General features: G+C 28.3%; 2 protein-coding genes across 3 annotated transcripts; one reads left to right on the forward strand and one right to left on the reverse strand.

Moving 5' to 3' along the window:
• Positions 1-202: 202 nt before the first annotated feature.
• Positions 203-3497, reverse strand: LOC112687742 (sentrin-specific protease 1-like). The gene is made up of 2 exons (XM_025560638.1): positions 3259-3497; positions 203-815 (listed from the first exon to the last, which is right to left on the reverse strand). Exons 1-2 carry the CDS (start codon positions 3298-3300, stop codon positions 240-242), a joined length of 618 nt encoding a protein of 205 aa, XP_025416423.1. The 5' UTR covers positions 3301-3497; the 3' UTR covers positions 203-239.
• Positions 3498-8979: 5482 nt separating this feature from the next.
• Positions 8980-12399, forward strand: LOC112687658 (eukaryotic translation initiation factor 4 gamma 3-like). Of its 2 annotated transcripts, none has more exons than XM_025560504.1 (9): positions 8980-9224; positions 9689-9733; positions 9858-9944; positions 10013-10057; positions 11238-11372; positions 11452-11693; positions 11787-11934; positions 12008-12217; positions 12293-12399. In XM_025560504.1, the coding sequence occupies exons 1-8, from the start codon at positions 9168-9170 to the stop codon at positions 12173-12175; spliced, it is 927 nt and encodes a 308-aa protein (XP_025416289.1). In that variant the 5' UTR covers positions 8980-9167; the 3' UTR covers positions 12176-12217; positions 12293-12399. The 2 variants fall into 2 exon arrangements, with proteins under 2 accessions (XP_025416289.1, XP_025416290.1); XM_025560505.1 differs by having other exon boundaries at positions 12280-12389.
• Positions 12400-21497: the final 9098 nt, after the last annotated feature.

Raw genomic sequence — 21497 nt, forward strand, 5'->3', positions numbered from 1 at the left:
GCATATTTATTATATACATCAATAATCAAATTATAATTACTTAATATTAATTAATAATAAGTTTAACAGAGAACAAACTATTATTAAATTTATCAATTTTCATGATAATTGTAATAATTAATTTCTATCACATAATAAATTAAATTTTATTTATTCTGTACTTTTATAACTAGTGAAAATCAATAATTGTTATGATTAATAAATCATATGTACTTCCATTATATACGAGTTGAAGATAATCACACAGATTTTTTGAGTTTTTTTCTTTGAATCTCCCATGCTATTTGTTTTCTAAACCGAGTCATATGTTTTTGAGAAAAATTTAATGGAGCATCTCTAGATAAATATTCAGCAAACATACAAACAAATACTCCACAATCAAAAACATTGTGCTGTTTAGGACATTTTGATACATTCATCAATGACCAACCACCAGCGACAAAATCTGTATTTTTCTTATTCTGATGTTCAAATATCAAATACTTTAATATAAGTTTTAAACACTTAAAATTTCGTCCTCCAAGACTATCGTAATATTTAATAGACTTTTCTGTGAAATCGACACATACCAGACACCAATGTTCATCTTCTTCTATATGAACAGGTATAAATAATTTTTTCTTACTAAATATGTCAATTTTTTTTGTCCAACGACAAACATGTTCATATCCCTTTTCAGAAAAAGCTAAATAAAAAAATGTATTGAAAGCATACACTGTGTCAGGAGAACGTTTAGTAATTAGATCCATATATTCGTTAATGACTTCATCGTTTAAATAGTATTGATTTGTATCATCTTCATCAGATTCGACAGTCTAAAATTATAAAAATACATTAAAAATTTTAATATTTTATAACATCTTATACACAAACAAATTACATTAACAATTTACAATAATAAAGTATTTATATAAAAGATAAAATAAATAAAATGTACAAATAAAAACATTTTAAAAAGAGAGAATAATACATATCATCTCTTATTCTAACAGGCAATACGACCCAAATTGGGTAGTAGGAAAAATAAAAAGGGCAGTTGACTTTGTGAATATGGACACCTTACACAAAAAATATAATTTTCCTTATAAAATGATTGAATTTTTACTGAGTATTTGAGATTTGTGTAATTTATAAACCCAACCTAGTACCTAATAAGCAAGGCTCGGAAGTTCTAGCAAATGCATATTTTTCTTGGTTCATCTTAGAACATCCAAAGTAAGATACAAATATTTTTCTCACTACTCGGATATCATATACAAAATTTAATTTTGCTATTTCTTGCATATTTACGGGTTTTATAGCTATTTTGCTAATTTAGAGTTTATAGTACTATTTTCAGGTATATTTTCACATAATGTAGGAAATAATTATATTTTGTTGATAATAATTGTATTTACTTGGTTATGTCTTTAAAAAAATATTTTAATTATTGGAAATAAATAGACTTCATCAAATATTATTTTATGTTTTCATCGACAATTTGATGTATTAATAGTTAGTGACATCATTGTTATTGCATTAGATTATCAAACATTTTAATAATCTAGGATAATTTTCAAGGTAAATATATAAAATAATTTAATAATAAGTACATTTTTACAAATATATTTAAGTAATTTAACATTTTTATTAACGGTCTATAATTCAATCAATCCAGACTGTGTCTCATGAGCCCAACAATTTGTAAAATTACATTTTTTTCAAGTTAAATGCATATTTTTTTGATTTTTTGTGCTATTTATAGCGTATATTTTAGAGTTTTTAAGTGCATATTTAAGAGCTAAAAAGTAACATTTTTAGTGCTACAACTTATGAGCCCTGCTAATAAGTTATAATTATATAAGTATACAATCTTTGTTACTTCGATGATTGATTAATCTATGAAATTTAAACTTAAATAGTGGTATACATAAAATGGAAAAGATCTGTATTTTTTTTTTTTATATTTTACCACGCGATGGTCAAAATTCTAAAACATCAATATACAATTTATTTGGGAAGGAAATAAGTAATATAATTTAAATAAATTTCATAAAACAAACTTTTCAGTGTGTTTGGGCAGTAGGTAAAAATCCTTAGAATAAGCCCTGAGACATATGAAGTTTAATAAAATATTAGTAACAATTATTTTAAAAACTAGCTGAGTTACCCAGGCTTCTTGTGAGATATTTTACTAATTTAGATTAGTGTTACGTCAAGATGGTAGTGAATAAAATTATTTATTTGTACTAAAGGGCAACATGCATTTTAATACACATTAAAAACTTAATTATACAAGAAATAATTTAAAAGTATTTATTTTTACATTCTTGAAGATAAATTAATTATATTAATGCATAAAATGTCTATAAAATAATTTAAAATTAAAAAAAATGTCATAATAAATATATAGCAAAACCTTCCTTAACAGACATCTTTTAATAGCAGACACCTTCAAATAACGGAATTTTTAACCCCTATAAATATGTGAAACTCTAAATAGTTCTAAATTAATATTTTTTAATACTAATTAAGAATAATTGTGGAATACCTAAATAATAGTCTCATAATAAATGATAAATGATGCCAATACAAGCAATTTTTTTTCATAAATGTTAATTTTTAAGATGTATATATTTACATGACTGTGTATACTCAATATTTATGAGAAAAAAGTTCATGACAACAAGTTTGACGAAAAATTAGTTTTGCAGAGTTATTTCTTATTGTAATTAAATTTTTCCATGACCATCCAATTTTATTAATTTTTTTATATATTAACTATTATTTTCCTTAATTTGTAATAGACTTCAGAAACTAAGACATTTCCACAGTTACAACATTTACCAATTAAACAATTTATGTCTTTAACAAAATTAAAGTCTTTCACCACAACATATATATATTAATATAAAACCTAATTAAGCAAATTTAATGTTAGCATGAACAATTTACATGAATATGCGCATAAAATAATATAATATGATAAGTAATTTAAACTAGCTTAACACATTTAGATAAAGAAACTAGAAAAGATGAAATACCAAATGGAACAAACATTGAATAGAAATTTGATCATTAAAGAAGTCACATGGTTTTGATAAGATGTGCTCTTAGTATAAGTTTTCAGTTATACTTAAAATGTATATACAGAGAATTTGACAAAAAAGGTGTAGGTAATACCTACTCTAAAAAAACATAAATTGAAAAGTACAACTGTCAAGTAATCATAAACTGATCTTTATATGCTAAAAGTAAATGTTTTATTAATGTACTTACATTATCCACCGACTTCATTATTCTTAAAGTTCTTTGTGTCATTTTTTTAAAATAAACTGTAATGTGAAATTAATATAATCAACACCGAATATCAAATTTAAAAAAAATGATTTACTAATAAGTTTAGTAAATGTTTTTCCGGTGTTTTATATACTGTACCGTATAATTGATTATAACACTACTGTAAAAAACTAATGTTTAGATTACTTTGAATCGTACATTTGAACACCATGCTATAATAATTCATTATATCTTTTTATGTATATGGTGCTCACAATCTTTTAGTGATAAGAAGTAAATTTATTTTAACCGCCAAAATTTGAATTCAATCTGTACAATATTATTCTATTACAACCATAGACTTATAAACTGGGGCATATTTAGGAGGAGGCTAAGAAAAAAGTGGCATAATGTATATAAATAAAAGTTATACTGTATTTTCAAAAATGAAAAAATATAAGATATCCGCTTACAGCTTAGATTAATTTAGGTATAAATTAGATTAAGTTAACCTTGTTTATGTAATGTTTATAAATACAAAATTATACTTTGCAAACATTTAAGTTGTATAATAATATAATATATAAAATATGTCCCTTAAGTATAAGTTAAAACTTGTGAACGAAACTTCATATTTCCCCCGGTAGTATGGGCCGGTCAAAAATGTTGCCCCCCCCCCACTATCAAAAACTGAAATGACGCCACTGTAAAAAGACCTCAGCCCCCTTCAAAATTTCAAAAAAAAATGTCTAGTTTGTTTTCATCCTAAAAAATATAAATTATAGAAGCCTTTATTATCATTTACTTATGAATTATTAGTTTTAAATTATTCATATATGTAGTGTACCTATTAATTTTCTATTATTATGTAGGTATTTTATTTCATTAATTTTTTTAATATATAAATATTATGAATAAATTAATATACATAAACATAAGTTATTTCATTTTATATTTATAAACGGGTAAATATCGTATGAAACAATATGAGGAAAAGTACTGATTATAACACATGATAAAATTTTTATAATAACAAACTAACAAATTATATAAAATAATACATACAAATTTAAAAAGGTTAGAGGTATAACACAGAGTGCTGTATTTAGACATTTTGCGCCTCGGTGCAAAAAAAATGGCGCCTCTCCAAGAGACCTACCCACGGAAAATATACGATATAGATCCTCATGAACCTTGTGGAGGTTACACTATGTTGGGATTAAAGACTTCGTGCGAAAAACAACGAGTTCTTCACGCCAGTGAATGCGTTTGGCATCCGCGTTACTGCGCATTCGCTAGGACTTCAGATTATCCGCGACTCGACACCGTCAGTGCACGCGAAATCATTATCTCAAATCACATAATCTCATCATAATTATCATTATTTTCAAAGTAAGAAGGCCATATTTATTTTATGGTAGTTTACTTTTTTAATTCATTCAGTTAAAATGTAAACATTCCAGACTGTCTTATTTCAATTTGTGGTGTTTTTGCACTAAATAAAATCTTACTAGAGTGTGATATGTTAAGTAGAACAGCAATATTTAGAGTTGTGTCAGTATGACATTTTAGAACACTATTAGAAAAAAAAAATTTTAACTTCAAACGCTCATAAAAAATTGTTTAACTTTCCAGCTTAATGTAGGAAAACTCATGAGGAATCTTTTATTATTTAAATAATATAAATAATAAAATAATGATAATTATAGTTGAGACTCCGTCAGATTCTAAAGTCGTAATTTCAATTTTGATGGACAAGCTCTATTTATTATAATTGTCCCCAGAGATTTGGTCATTCACCAAGTTTCTTCATTCATGATCCGTAATAAATAATAATGATAATTATAATGAGATTATGTGATATGAGATAATGATTGCGTACGCACACAGATATCTATATTATACTAGATAACGAACTACCGATGTTTTCCATTGAGAGAAGTGAAGCCCGGGGATGCAAGATTATCATACGTCCGCCATGTTTTTGGTTGGCAAAACAATATTACTTTACACTATATAAAATAGTTGAACACACTAAATTATTAAATTAAACATTTTTCATTACGTTTAATCTAAATTAAATTTCATTATAGAATTGAGAATATTAATTTAAAATTGCACTATTGATTATTTACATAATGTATATAATATATATTGATTATATTATACTCGTAATCAATGAGTATACAATAAATAAAATGACTTATTTAAATACACAAAACCATATCACTATACTTACTATATTTAGTTTTAACTATTATATATATATATTAATTAAAATATATAAAATAAATGTTTATGTACTGATATACTGTAGTAAGGTTTGTTTTCCAAGTTTGGTTACTAACCTTAGCGCAATTGATTGAAAAGCCTAAATTGGCCTGATGTTCGAGGGATTTGCTGGACCCCAGATTGGTCTTATGATTGACTTATATGTAATAAGTTTGTTTTGGAATGTTATTTTGGAGTTTAGAAGTGGTCGGAGGAGGTGAAGTCTGTTGTTCGATGATTTTCTCTTTGGTGGGGGCTCCAAGTTAGTCTTTTATCAAGCATTATGCCTAAGTACTTAATTTTGGTTTGGACAGGGAAGGGGGCGTTGTTCATAATTAATTGAGGGCACTCACAGGGAGAATGTTTTAACGTAAAAGTAATTTGTACAGACTTTTCCGTATTAATTTTTACTTTCCATTTTTTGGCCCATTCTTCAATTTTATTAGCATGATCCTGGAGTTCAGCTGAAGCTAAAATAGGATTTGGACTGGAGGAAAGAATAGCTATGTCATCAGCGTATGTTGCTAGAAGGGTGTTACTAGATTGAGGGATGTCTGCTGTGAATACATTATATAGGTCAGGGGATAGATCACTACCCTGTGGAATTCTAGCATATATTGGGTGGGTAGATGAAATATCGTTCCCCTGTCGTACGATAAACGGTAATGGCCATTGCTGGATACTGGACACTCACTCCGGTAGAGGACTACAACCGTATTGATTGACCCGATGTCCGAGGAATGTAAGTTGCGGAACGCCGAAAATACATTTGCTTGGGTTTATAGCAACGCCCGTGGCTTGGAGTCGTTGAAGTGTCAAGCGCACATGACTCACGTGTTCCGCCTCAGTTTTAGACGTGATTAACACGTCGTTTATGTAGGCGAACGCGAAATCCATGTTAATACGCCGTTGATGAAGCGCTGGAATGTCTGTGCCGCATTCCGTAACCCAAAACACATGACAGGGAATTCGTATAACCCAAAAGGTGTGGTGACGGCCGTTTTCGGAATATCGTCTTTGGCGACGGGTATTTGGTAGTACGCTCGTACCAGATCGAGCTTTGTAAAAACAGTTCGACCTACTAGATTAGCAGCGAAATCATGAATGTGCGGCAGAGGGTACCGTATACGGTATAGTCAGGTTTAGTGACCGCATTCAAATGCCTATAGTCGCCGCAGGGACGAAAGGTTCTATTTTTCTTGGCTAACAACAACAAGGGGCTGGCCCATGGGCTGTTTGATGGTTAGCAGATGCCTTTTTTGCACTTAAATTCGAATTCTTTCAATGCAACTTTATACTGTTCTGGAGACAAACGGCGTGGATACGTAAACAAAGGTGGTCCGGACGTAAACAAAGTGTGCTCCGTAGAATGATTGAACTTCACAGTAACGAGTGATTCCCACATGATATCTGGTAACTCGGCGACGATGTTGGTCCAACTTTGTGGCTATGAAACAACTCAGCTCCCGAATCGATTAGAAATTTACGGTTGAAACGTGCATCGGTAATGAAAACGCGGCAGCTACGGTTTGCGGCGGAATACGGAGACATAACCGCCGTGGCTGTTCGTTTTCCGACTTATACGCACAAGGCTGTTTACAGTGTCTGACATCGGCGCCGTAACGGTCGTGATAATGGCACCAGTTAGCGTTGGTACGGGATCGTGATTTTGAACGCCTTCGACCACGTCCGAAATCAGAATTACTGCTGAGTGTAGGCGCGTGGTGAGTAGGTTCGATACCTGTGTGGTAAGCAGTGGTATATTGGAGGGTATACGGCGTATACCCAATACGCTATTCTTAACAAGCGTCTAGAGATAGAAAACGCCGAATGGCTGCAAGATGGCGGCCTTATGTTCTTATCAATCGTACCTCTTATCTTCAAAAACATTTATCAGTACCTATTATCACAGAATACTTTTATTATGTAATATTATCTCAAGAGATTATGAAATATTAAATATTAACAAACATTCATAGTTCATAAAAATAATTATTAGTCATTCAAATTTTAATGTAAATAGTTATAAAATATAATAAATTCAATATTCAATACTTCAACTATTTCATAATCTTTTTTTTTTGTTATTAATTAATTTTATTATATAATCTGTAAATATGTTATTTTTACAATAAGTACAAGTGTTGTAAAGACAGAAATAGAATACAAATAAAATAAATAAAAAGGGACTGATGACTTGAACGAAGAATCCATCCAGCGATGGAACTTCTTGAAATTGTGAATGGGCATTGATAGGCATTATTTCATTTGAAAATGGTTCAATTCGTACAATTTCTTCTATGTGACATACTTCACAGATAAAATTCGCTAAAAAACCCTTTCTGAATTTCTTTTATTGGACGCAAGTTTGAAAATGAACAGTCAAACATATCGTGTTTAATTTTTGCGATACTGTCAAAAATATATTGAATGTTTACTATTCTTTGGCCATTGACAACACATTTTCTAAAAAAATACCGAAATCCACTCATGAATTTAAAAATTTAGCATTATTTCGACTAGGTAGTTAAGGTGTACACACACAAAAAAAAAACATACATCATAGTAAAATCAATAAATTCGTCACTTCGTTCAGAATCTAATAATACATTTGAATAGGTACAGTATACTAACTCAGGAATTGAGAACGATTTACTGTTATTTGTAACACTAGATATAGCACAACTTGAAAAACTGTTGTTCAAATTTGAATTTTTGAATTTAATATTGAATATATTAAAAAATATCTAAAATATGAAAAATATACTCCGACCGATGCAAAGTAGACATGTTGACCAATTCAAAAATCTTTACACTTTTTAAATCGAACTACTAGAAGTACCTTCATTTTTGTCAGTCGCTGAGGTCGTTTTGATGAAAAATTAATAGGGTTTGCAGGGGCCTTAATGGCATAATGCTATTATGGTAAATTTATAGCCGAGAATAGATTACATTTAATCTATTCTGTGTTTATAGTATCTTGAGTGTAATATAGTTTTTGACATTTTTTCTTTCTTTGGAAAGTTTGTATGTAGTTTATAACTTCAGGACAAGAGAGTATTTGAGGGGGGGGACGAACGTAATAATAATAACTTAATTTTACATTTTAGATTACTGTTATCGACTGACATATAGACATAATATGTATAAAGTATGTATAAAATATGTATATCTTTATACGTTTATGGTTGTACATTATACAATACGAGCTATCTAGTGTAACTACATTCTACAAGATAATACTTTACAATCATTGATTGTAGAATAAACTATTTAGCGCCATATAATATAATTATATTCTACTATGATAGCGCCGACTGATAATAGTATTGTGCTATATAGATACTATAATAGACTATATCACTATATATAATCAATGTATTAGAGTGATTTTCATCTGTTTATGTTAACTGATAAGAGAATTTATAAATCTTTTAGGAAAAGTATATTTTAGCTCGTTTTAGAATTTAGAGTTAGGTTTATTTTATAACATTGTTATTTGTTGATGAATTATTATATATATTTATACATATGTTAACCGATATTGATTTAATTATAGATATGTTTTCTCAGTTTTAATCCTTTTTGGTCTTATTATAACCTTTTATGATCACCTAATACCACTTAAATTTCTTAAAATGGTTGTGAACAATAGACAAAAAACAAATGTACTGAAGAATTTTAGAACAAACGAGGTAACATATGTTGAAACACTTTTATACAAATTGCTAAAATGTAATTATTTTTGTATGTACTATGTAATATGTATATTATTTATTCACCGTTTTAATAATAATATTATTACTAAAAATTATTAATTTAAAGATATTTTAGGGAGTGAAATTTGATATTTTCTTAAAAATAACAATTATAATTTATTTATACTGTTCATTTGTAAGGAAATGGGTTGCTTGGAAATTTTCTTGAACTATTAATTACTTGATGTAACATTTTTTTAATATTTTTAAATTGTATTTATTTATTGTAAATAGAATGATACCCTTTGATAAGTAATAGTACAATAAAATCTTAACTTAACAAAATATCAGAAATATAACTAAAAAGTAAGGAAAAAACAATATTAAAAAATAAAACAATGTGATAGTAGTTAAGGATATTATTAATCAAATTTATGATACCTTTATTTTATTTTTTCTAGATTGATTCAGAAGATTTAAGCTTAGAAGATTTAAGTATAAATGAAGTATGTAATCTTATAATGATGAGAATAATAAAAAACTATTTATAACCTTATGACTTAATTTTATGATAATATTTCTTTATTTAATATTTAATTTGAATGAAAAACAATCTGTTGATATATTTAGGTACAGACAAACACAATAAAACATTCCTGGCAGTATACAGTTCAATTAAATCCAATTACGTTTTATGAAGATAATTCAGACATACAAGTAAAACAAATTAAAAAATAAAAAAATAAAATACTATAATACATTTTTGTTAAACTTCTATATTTTAGCCAAACAATGAAAATCAAGTTTGGAAGGAAACTCAATTCTTATCTGTATGTTCTGTGTTTACATATTTTTAGTATATCTAAATTAATACATAAATAAGTAAACAAATAATTTATATATAGAAATAAATAAATGTTTAGTCTGGAATATTATTATATTTGTAAAGTACGAACAGTTTTGAATTAAAAATTCATCATGTGGTACATACAATGATAATAAAATTGCAATTAAATATATAAAAATAAACTTGCAACTGCATATAAAAAAATAAAGGTAATGTTATCGTATTAAACTTTATATAGGCAAGATTAATATAAATTTTAAAATAAGATATAAAAAACACATTTCTAAAATTAAATTAAAAGAGATGGCTAATTCAAATTTTGCTTAACATTTTAAACAAGAAAATAACCATAGTTTTTATTTTGATATTAACACAGATTTAGAAATAATAAATACCCATTAAAACATTTACATTAATTAAGTTTTAGAAGAGTTAGGTACACATATACAATAATATAAAGAAAAATAATTTAATAATATTCAAGTGTACAAACCGATTTTAAAAATAATATCTTGTATTATTATATTAGATCAGCGTTTCCCAAAGTGTGTTCCGCGGAACCTTAGGGTTCCATGAGATAATGTTAAGGGTTCCACCAGATGTATGTGATTGTTGAGAAACTTATTTTATATTATTAAAAAAAATTGTAATACAGAGTAATCATTAACAATATTAACAGTGTCATTAAAAACATTTTTTAGAGTATTGGTTTTCCTTTCTTTTATTTTTTTTAGAAAAATTAGAGTTGAATTGGAATTAAAGGTATGTATTCCTCAAAACAAACATTTTTTTTAAAGGTTCCGTGATTATAAAAGTTTTGGTACTGCTGCATTAGATTAGATTATAATAAATAATAATTAACAAAGTATTTATATCTCTTAACATGTCAATATCTAATAAGAACTGATTTGAAATAATTTCTCCTATTAAAATAAATTATCTGTATGTAAAACAATTAATTTTTATCAATGTATTCCTTCCTGTATTTTTTCGTATTCAGTTGCGAGTTAATTTTTTTATATTCAGCCACAATTTTATTAATATTGTATACACCAGATGTTAAATTTTTTATTTGAAACTACTTGTAGATTACAAATATAATATTCCAGGATAAGTTTTCATTGTCAATAAAAAAATAATTTAATTTTAATTTTACTTTTTAGTTGTACAAAAATGTATTATCAATTTTAAACAAGCTTACATGGACCACATTTGATCAACTAGTCGATCAGTTTCAAAAATTGCCAATAAATAATGCAGAATGTCTTGAAAATATTGCTAATATTGTTGTACTTAAAGTAAATCAAATAATTTTAAACTATATAGTAATTTATTAGTTTTATAAGTTAATTAAAATTAAATTAATTTTCTTTTTAGGCTTTTGATGAACCTTCTTTTGGATCTTTATATGCTTCGTTATGCAGAGCTCTTGACATAAAAATTAACTGTCAAAATGCAAATGGCATATCATATCAAATGACATTTAAAAAATGTGTAATCACAGTATGTCAAAACTTTTTTCAAAAGCACTGTTTGGATGATACTGAAACATTAACTATGTCTGTTGAACATGAACAAAATCAAAGGAGACTTAAAATGCAATCTATAGGTTGTATAAGGTACAAAAAAAAAATTAGTATATTATTAAAGAAAGAATATAATATTTGTGTAATATTAGTAAATCTCTTATTTATAAATAATTGTACTTGCAGATTTATTGGTGAAATTTTCAAACAATCATTATTATCTCCAAATGTTGTCCATTACTGTGTAAAAACATTAGTGTCTAGGTCTAGAGAAAAATCGCTTGAATATCTGTGCAATCTTCTGAAAATAGCTGGCAAAGAACTACAAGAAAAAGTATTTTTTTACAACTAAAGTTTAAGTTTAAAATAATTAACATTAACCCCTTTTTTTTTTTTAATTATTTAAGATAAGTTTGATAGATGTATTTGAACACTTGGTGTATTTGGTGTCTGATGAAATGCGATCTAAAATATCACCCAGGATACGATTCATGGTTAAAGATGTAATTGAAGTGGTTATGTTTAAGAATGTTTTAAATAAAACTGATTCAGATGCAATATTAAATTATAGTTAATGTACAACATAATTCAATCTTTTTTGTAGCAGATTTGAAAAAGTAAATATATTATTAAAAATTGAAATTATTATTATAAATTAATTTTAACATCTAAAGAATAGTTTATGATTATAGTTGAATGGATTTAAACAATTCAAAAATGCAAATTTATCTTGGCGCCTACAAAATTTTCACCATGTTAATTTTACAAAACCACCTACTGTAATGTATTTTTATATTTGATATTATAGTGTAAATACTAAATGTGTTAATAATGATTTATTTCAATTGGTAATTATTTAAAACTTGAATAGTTTGTGATAAGTAAAAACTATTACCTTTGTAGACTATTTTAGGCACAATTTAAAATTAATTGTGATACATAACAAAAAGACTATGATGAATAAAATCCATATAAATATTAAAATATGAGAATATTGTAATGTACACAGATAAAATATTTTGATTGGGTTTTTTTACATGATTCTTCTCCTTTTTCTTGGTTTCAACCAGTCAAGATCATTTTTCTTAATAAATATACGGCCATCAATCTTTATTCTCTTTTATTTCCTACCAACAATAGTTTGGTTCCACTGTTCCAGCATTTCTTGTAACGCATATTTTCCATCTGAATTATGGTTTCCAAATAGTCTTTTTACTGAGTTTTCCTATAAGTGAATCATGTTTCCTCCTAACATGTCCTGCCCAAACCAATCTTTTTTAAAATCTGTTTTAGAATACTTGGTCGCTAAAAAAGGAATTACATTTTCATTGTTGTGTAGTTTTCTCCATTCATTTTCCTGACTACTTCTTCTTTGACATTGCCATCTATCCTTCGTTCTTCAATTTTTCTTAGAGGCCAAGTTTTTGTTCCATAAAGGGCAATTTGTGTGACACATGAATATGTATTAAATAAGTACAAACATATGATGTTGAGCAAATTTTTTTTTAAGGAGCTTTCAGTTGATATGTACAATCCAGCCTCTTGAGACTAAAATCTGGCACTGGATACAGTAGTCAATGTAAAGTAATGGTTAGGCATGTTATTAATTGTATGTTTAATTATTATCAAATAATACCGTTCTATATAACAATGTGTATTTTTAATTGTGATAGTACAACTAGCAAAAAAAAAGTATTTAGAAAATTATTTAGTAACTGTCACATCGCCATTTGATATAATTTTTTTTTTTTTTTTTTTAATATGCGATTATGGTATATTGTTACCAGTCACAATTGTTTAGTTCACAACAGAGGTGAGTAGTTCGTGAATGAGTGATTCAAAAAGTCGAATCTTTTAGGTGAACTGGATGAGGAATCAGTTTGCCATAATACAATGACTCAATAACTCAGTTTTACTCAAAGATATATATAGTGTATATTATTCCTCAAAAAAACTTAAAAAAAAGTAAAAAAACTCCAAGCTCAAAATTAGAATATTATATTCTTGCAATGAAAAAAATCTGTAAAAAATTGCGCTAATATCAACAGTATTCAAGCTTTCAATTTACGAGGTACTTCAACCATTTTCCTAAACTTTTCTTATTTCTTCTTACTTATAAATATTATCTTTGAACCGGTTTTGTTTCAATATCATTATTCAATACTTGGCGGCTAATTTTAATATTAATATCTGCTTAATAAGTGTATTTTAGATAATTATATGTATATAATAAATGTGAAGTAGGATTTATTACAGGGAACAATTATTATGTAACTAGTTCAACGTTTAAATAAAAATAGTTGCAGTTTGCCAAGTGATTGCATTAGATCACCTTAAGCCATTTTATCGTATATTAGAGTATATATAATTCTATAGGAGTACCTTAAGTTAAACCCGATTGTTTAGGTTTGCGAATAAATAACAGCATTTTACTGCTGTTCGTTTTCATCATTTATTTCACTTCTATAATATATTCTGATAACAATTTACATAAATATGCGAGGAAATTTAATTAAATAGGCAGCATTTCAGGACAATTCAATGCTTTCAAGAATGCTCTTTTAATAAAGTCTACGGCACGCAATGACTGAATGAAATACATCAAATGTATTCGCTTCAGTTATGAACAATATGAAAAGGCAGTGTTTTATTAAGTTGTACTCTATAATACATAATATAATCTATATTTGGTCAATCCAGAATCACTTTACACAGTGGTGTAGCTACTAGGGTGACCTGGGGTGGGAGAGCAACTGCCTCAGGGCGAATCCGTTGCACATAAACAAGTGAATTAAATTTACCAAGTGACCAAATTAATTATTTTGATAAATTAGTAGCACATACTCATAGTCGGCGAGAAGGTGAGACAGGGAAGGCAGAGCCCTGTGGCCCGTCTTCTCAGCCATTTATACAATATTTTTATTGTTCTAAAGTAGGTATATATATCTTGGCCAAACAAATGCAACCGATTAGCTCCAGGGCTCTCAAAAGTTCTCGCCAGACCAGCGCATACTTATTGATTACAAATGATGGTTTAATAGGTTAAACCATATACAGTAATAGTATTTAAAAGTTTTATCAAGTGTCGTGTCTTACAGGCACGATTATAGATAGTCTATATATTTTTTTCTATATTTTATTCCTGTTTTATATTTATAGGTCAAAATTAAAATGTTTTAGTATTTAAAAAACATGGATACTTTATTATTTATATATATCATAAATATATAAGTAATATGTTATATTTATATTTTATATAGAATATGATTGTTATTACAATTTTTAATAAAACTGGTATCTTGTGAATATAAAAGTTTTCTTATGAAGGGTCAAATCAATTTTCTATTATGTTAGATTCAAAATTAAGTCTTGAATTATTTCATAGTTCATATATTTTTGACTTGGTGACTGATGTGTGTAAAATAAAATACTAACATGAATAATGTAGAGTAATTTGAACCCTTGGACCCCATCTCCTCGGTTAGAACGTCCATAACTCCAACAATAAATAAAAAGTTAAGGGCCCCAAGTTGGATTTTTCCTCGGGGTGCTGTAGTTATAAGCTGATTATACGATTTGAGATTAAATATTTTTTCAATGATTTTTGAAATCAGGCACATTGTGATAATATTTAGTATGTTCGAAAATAAAATACAACTTCTATGCGACCGAAAAAAACATACTAAAAGTAGGAATTCAAAATTCAAAATGTTTATAATTTTTTTCTAAAGACATTGGAATTTTTAATATTTTTCTTGTGTTCGTGTACGGCCAAAATATCGTTCATACAAAAGGATCAAGTACACGTATGTGTGGGTTAACTAAGTATTAACTGCGTGTATTTCAGACAAACCACTGACCGTTGGACTAATTCTCTTGGCTAATGGCTTTTCACTCTGTTTCGTTATTCCTTTTTTTCGTCGACTTTTCCTTATATAGAATCCGCAGTAAACTATTTGCATTCAGAGCATTCCTCTGGCGGCATATTTGACACTAGCGTTTCGGCGAGACACCGCACGTTTTGCATTTTTTTAGCTCGGCTGACTGACACTTAATTCTTGATCGTTACTGCTGTTTTGAAATGATGTACCTTTTTTTAGCATAACGATTTATACAAGCACACACACAGGACTACGATAAAAAAAAAATAACTAGGGGAGCTCTGATTAGGTGCTGATTAAATTTTTGGGACGATCGCCAAAAAACGCTGTTTTATTTTATTCGTATCTATAATATTATTTTCATCTTCAATATCGCATTACCTATAATTTGAGTCTAGATGTTGATGCTGTAAAAAACCTAAGAAAATGCTGCGAAATTAATGCCTTTATGATTCGAAGATTGATTCAAAAAATTACACATCAGAAAGAAGAATCAATGAATTAGCTGCTCTCAATATCCAATACAAAGTCAATGTAACATCTGAGGAAGTAATACAACATTTAAGCTATACAAAATATTGTTTAGATTTCAATTTCTAAACTTGTACATACCTCTTACCTTTATTTTTTACATAATACATTTAATTATCATTCAATTTTACATTATAATCAAATTTTTTCTTTAATTCAGGCTCAAAATGTACAAGTCAAATTTTGGTAATATTTAAATCGGATGAATCCTTAATGTTTGTGGTTTTTTTTTTTTTAATTTAATGTCGAATTCACTTAGGATCAACTTTTGTGTAGTTATTTTTAACACAGGTCTGTGTTTTAAAAGTTACGCTTGTGTTTTATTTGATTTTTATGAACCCGACAAAAAGCCCAATTCAGTATTCACAGCCACGCGTTATTTGATTTCGTTATAAAATGATTATTTTAATTTGATTCGATACGGCGAAGTAAAAGGATCAATACTTCTCTCTCGATACTTACTCATATCGGTCCTTTCGTTTCGATATTTCCATTCTATATGATAACAAGTAAAGTATCGAAACTTTTCTTTTGATACCACATCCCTTGAGGTGACTGACGGCAGCCACATGCTTTCGCGTTGTCTTGCACTGGCTGCGCGCAACCAGTTGACTACCATGCACGTTCTACCGATTGCCGCAGCCGGGAATCATTGGTTGCCTAGTGTGCGGGCTCCAAAGAACAATTTAGCGCAGGGGTGGCGAACCTTTTATGGTTCAAGTGCCAAATCTTTCCAATAAAGGTTTTGAAAATTGTTCACGTGTCCAAAGACAATTAATTTTCAAATAATAAAAATAAAATTACAGATTTATTTCATTATTTTAATTAAATTTTAGTTATTCTTAGTGAAACACAAGCAGCAATTGTTTCATTGATAGAAACATTTATTTTCTTCTATTTAGTTCAATTTGTTATGGTGAATAAGCTTTCAAAAACATAAGTTAGTAAAAAATATGAAAGCATTAGGAATATTATTATTTTTAAAACATATATAATTTATTACTTTGAATGTCTCATAACCAACATTTTATAAACAGTATTTTGGCACGCGTACCATAAATTTACCACCTCTGATCTAATGTGTCACCTCCCCCCCAATTTCTTCAATATTTTATGAATGTTTAAAATAATTATTTATTTGTAATACCAACATAAATATTTTCAGTCAAAAATGACTTAAGCTTCAATTAATCATTGACTGATTTTAGTTTTATATCATTATATGAAAATATGATATTAATTTGATTACCTAAAAGAAGATTAAATCTTTTTCTGTCTTAGTTTTAACCAATATCAAAAGTTAAAATCTAAATTCAATAAAATTACAGTATACATGTTTTGGATTCTTCCCGAAAAAAATGTCTAGATACGGCCTAGGTGACAGCAGTTTGTAAAAGCGGTTGGGTTATCGAACAGCTTTTTATAAATATCAGATTCGTTGTACAAAGATAAATGTACGCATGACGGTCGCGGTTCTCATTAATGTTTCGGAACTAACCGTCGAAGTGCCTTCACTTTGTGCTATCACTCCCACCATAACAATCTTTTTTCGCTTAGACTTGTCATTCAAAACGTACCCAACTGATTGTTGAAATAAATATAAATCAAATAAATCTAATAAAAATTAAAAGAAAAAAGAACAAAAAATGAAAGTTCGTTGATGACATTTTCACCGTTGTACACTTATCCTTACTATAGCCCTACTTACCGATAATAATTACAATATTTTCTAGATGAATCGTCTCTCATTTCGTCTTCGGCGCGCAATAATAATATTATTACTATTATTGTTTACATAGTGTACATTATAAAAGCAGTTCAGCGCAATGATTGATTTCAACAGTAACCGAGTACGCGCGATCGTCTGATTAAAATTGCAAGTGCCTATTAATATGATTAAGGCCAATCGGTTTTCAAACACGACACAGTTGTTCTTGGGCACGTATCGATCTAATTTTATAATCGATAAATCTAGTCCGTCGCACGAATTACATTTTATAAACGTTTTAAACTCATTTTTCGATGGTTGACAAGACGTTCAAATCCGTACCATAATTAAAATAGTTCTTATGTCTTGTCAATATTCAGTTTCATACAACGTCTCTCCTCTCTCTCTCTCTGCAGACAGTTTTGGCCCACGATGCCGAAACGTATCTCAGATTTTGGTCGTCGTGAAAATCAAAAATCAAAATAAAACATTGGAGACCTCTGTTACACGCCTATTTTTATACGCATGTTTACGGCTATGACACTCACATTGTACATGATATATCCGTGTTCAGATTTCGATTGCGTCCCGTACGAACCTGCGCGAACATTACCCTTAGGTTAGGTTCACATGGACGCGCGTCGGTTGATCGCGCGTATTTAAATATACTGGTCGCAAAATAATCGTTCCCATGGCACGTGATCAACGCGCGTCAACCGCGATAACGACGCAAGTTTCTATTTCCGCGCGAACACGCGCGTGACACCGCGGATTGAAATATCATGTATTATTATCGGACCGTTCAATTGACACGCGCGTTTCGATGCGAACGATCGAATTTTCATCTATAGTTTTCGAAAACAAGTGTTATTTTAAATATGGAAATTGAAATAGATATGTTAATTAATGAAATAAAAAAAAGGCCTGCCATCTGGGACATTGTCATCAGCTTCTAAGGAGTCTTTAATTATATCCAATAGGTCATCAAATGATTTAATGGACATTTTAAAGTAAATGAAAAATTTATCATGGTGCTCTATTAGTTTAGGATATAATGTAGCACTAAATATAATGTAATAATAATCTAAGACTTAAAGAAAGCCTTGTTTTCAAAATAGGATGAACCCAATATTTCCTTTCCGTCATTTGTCTGCATCTTCTCATCCTTCGGTGGACGGGCAATAAACACACAGCATCTATCACACTCATTCTTCATGAAAATTTGAACTATACTAAGTAGTATAGTTTTTGACTAGAACATTCCCGTACAACGCGCGTGACACGCAGCCATCTGAACGGTTTTACGCGCGTTCTGTGGCGTGCTAACGCGCGTCCATGTGAACCTAGCCTTATGGCGTTTATCGGTTTGACGGTTGTACGTGAGATATCTGTGAATAACTATTCCTAGTAGCAATAATAAATATTATATGCCAGAGCCGATAAGGGCATGTTAGGAAATCCCCCTCCACTCCCCACGATGGGTCCACATACCCGCACGGACTACTTTTTTTCAACTTTTTGTTTGAATTCGTAATTTTTCATTTACAATAAAAAAAAAAAAAAATTTTATGAACCGAAAAATATCACTAATCCTGAACAAATATATTATTATGCATGTAACAAATAGTTATTGTTTTATATTTATAAGGAAACAAGGAAACCAAGAATCTCATCAAGAATGTCAAATCTAAATGAAACACGAAGATGTATAAAATTACAATATATAATGTTACTAGTGGTAATTCACTTTTTATTTATTTATGTCCAATGTTTATTAACATTATTTTTCTAAACAGGATATTTTTGTCTTTCTTACCAATTCTTTTGTTGGTACGTCCATTTTCACTTTTTTCTTATTAAAAATAATTAAGATAGTCTTTACTTTGATTTTTGAGTTCGATTGATATTTCTTTTTAGTACAAACATATCAAAATTGCTATCGTATAATTCTCACAGTACTTTTTTCACATTCGACACCAATAGTTTGTATTGTTTTGTTTAAAATTTTCTTTTTGGTCCTAAGACAGTCATATTCTATAATCCAGTCCGCGAGCCTTTTTTTATCTGGCCCGTACTATATTTTAAAATTACATCATACAATTTTAAAGCTTATCTTCTATACTCTGACTTATCAATGCAATAATTGTTATCTAGTATTAAACATCGTTAAATGTCATAAATATGTATAAGTATAGCTTTCAACCATAGCTGTTTGTACCACAGATATATATATATATATATATCTGTGGTTTGTACCGAACTATTTAACTAAATAGTTTCTTTATTATTCCTGTGTATATAAATGCTAATTAAAATTCATATTTTGAATGACCTTTTTTTTTTTTCTATGCTCAGGTCTGCTAGATTTTAATTTTATAAGAATTGGCCCTTTAGTAACCTGGAGTTGCCCATCACTGTTCTATATCAACTATAGATTTATGAACATTTTTAATTTGATCTGTTTAATTTTAAGTTAATTGTCCCATTTTACTTTATTTGTGTATTTCTCTATGTAGGATAAATACGACAGTTGAAAAACCTGAACGAAAAAGGGGTATTTTGAAATATGTATCAGAGAGAAATAAAATTTCTGCCTTCCAAATAGGTTAGATTACCTTACCTAACCACCTACAAGGATAGGATAATTGTTATAATGCCCGTTCACTGTGTAACTGCTCAACGTGATAATTTATGTCAGGCTGATCCCCTGAACTCAATGTTCATTAAATATGTGAATTCCTGAAATGTATCATAATAGAGTAAAAAAAAAAAAAAAATGATTAAAATTAATCTGGCATAAAAATTCTTCGAAATCACCAGAATAAATGTATTAACAGTTTTTCTCAGTTGTAATTATATTAAAATAAAAAAAAAAAAATAATGTTTTACATTCAAAACAATTATAAAGTCTCCTATAAGTTGTCCTCACTGGGAAAAAAACTAAAACCATTTTTGAAATTCTCATATCCCTATACATCAGAAATACTGAATAGTATAAAAATATATACTTCAACAACTAATAGGTTAAGTGGGACTTGAAAACGGGGAGGGATTTTAAATTTTTATTCAACATAATTAACATTAGGCTCTACAGAACTTGAAATGATAGTCAGTAATCATTTAGGGCACAATGTTGTACCGATACTTGTGTCATAAAACAAATAATAGTAATAATAATAACAATATTAAAATAAAAAACAAAAACCAGTTTTAATGAACAATAAATTAGTATTTATTTATTTTGTTGATTCAGTCTTGTCGTTAACATTAAACACACCTAGACAGATACTAATATGGCACTTAAATTACAATGGTTTCAATTAGTCTAAATTATTCAATAATGTATAATTTATCATACATTAGTTAACAAAATGTGTTATTAGAAAATTAACAAAATCTTAATGTAAAAAAAAAAAATTAAATTTTTAACACTTAAAATGTAAAAAAGTAAACAATGATTAGATTAATTGGGACAAATATTTATTCTTTGAACACAAAACTAAAATTAAAATGTAATCTCAACATTAAACAAAAATGTATTAATTTGGTTATAAATAACATTAAATGTATACATTATTATGAAGACATTCTATACCCTTAGATTATTAATTAATTTCACTTTTAAAAAAGTGTAAATATACACATATATTATGATAATTCATCGACCAAATAGCTTATAAAGTTATACAATTGTTATATTATTATTATAATAAATTTTATTGACATTATGTAGGTCCAATACTCAAATAAAAACTTGAATGAATTAGTCATGATGAT

The sequence above is a fragment of the Sipha flava genome, unplaced genomic scaffold (genome assembly GCF_003268045.1).
Source record: "Sipha flava isolate LNK unplaced genomic scaffold, YSA_version1 35a_pilon_pilon, whole genome shotgun sequence".
Classification (NCBI taxonomy): Eukaryota; Metazoa; Arthropoda; class Insecta; order Hemiptera; family Aphididae; genus Sipha; species Sipha flava.

Coding starts and splice junctions, on each gene's coding strand:
- LOC112687658 (XM_025560504.1), top strand. CDS start 9,168: ATGGTTGTGAACAATAGACAAAAAACAAATGTACTGAAGAATTTTAGA. Junction 10,058..11,237: donor AGGAAACTCAATTCTTATCT/GTATGTTCTGTG, acceptor TTTACTTTTTAG/TTGTACAAAAATGTATTATC. Junction 11,373..11,451: donor CTAATATTGTTGTACTTAAA/GTAAATCAAATA, acceptor TTTTCTTTTTAG/GCTTTTGATGAACCTTCTTT.
- LOC112687742 (XM_025560638.1), bottom strand. CDS start 3,300: ATGACACAAAGAACTTTAAGAATAATGAAGTCGGTGGATAAT. Junction 816..3,258: donor TAATGAAGTCGGTGGATAAT/GTAAGTACATTA, acceptor TTATAATTTTAG/ACTGTCGAATCTGATGAAGA.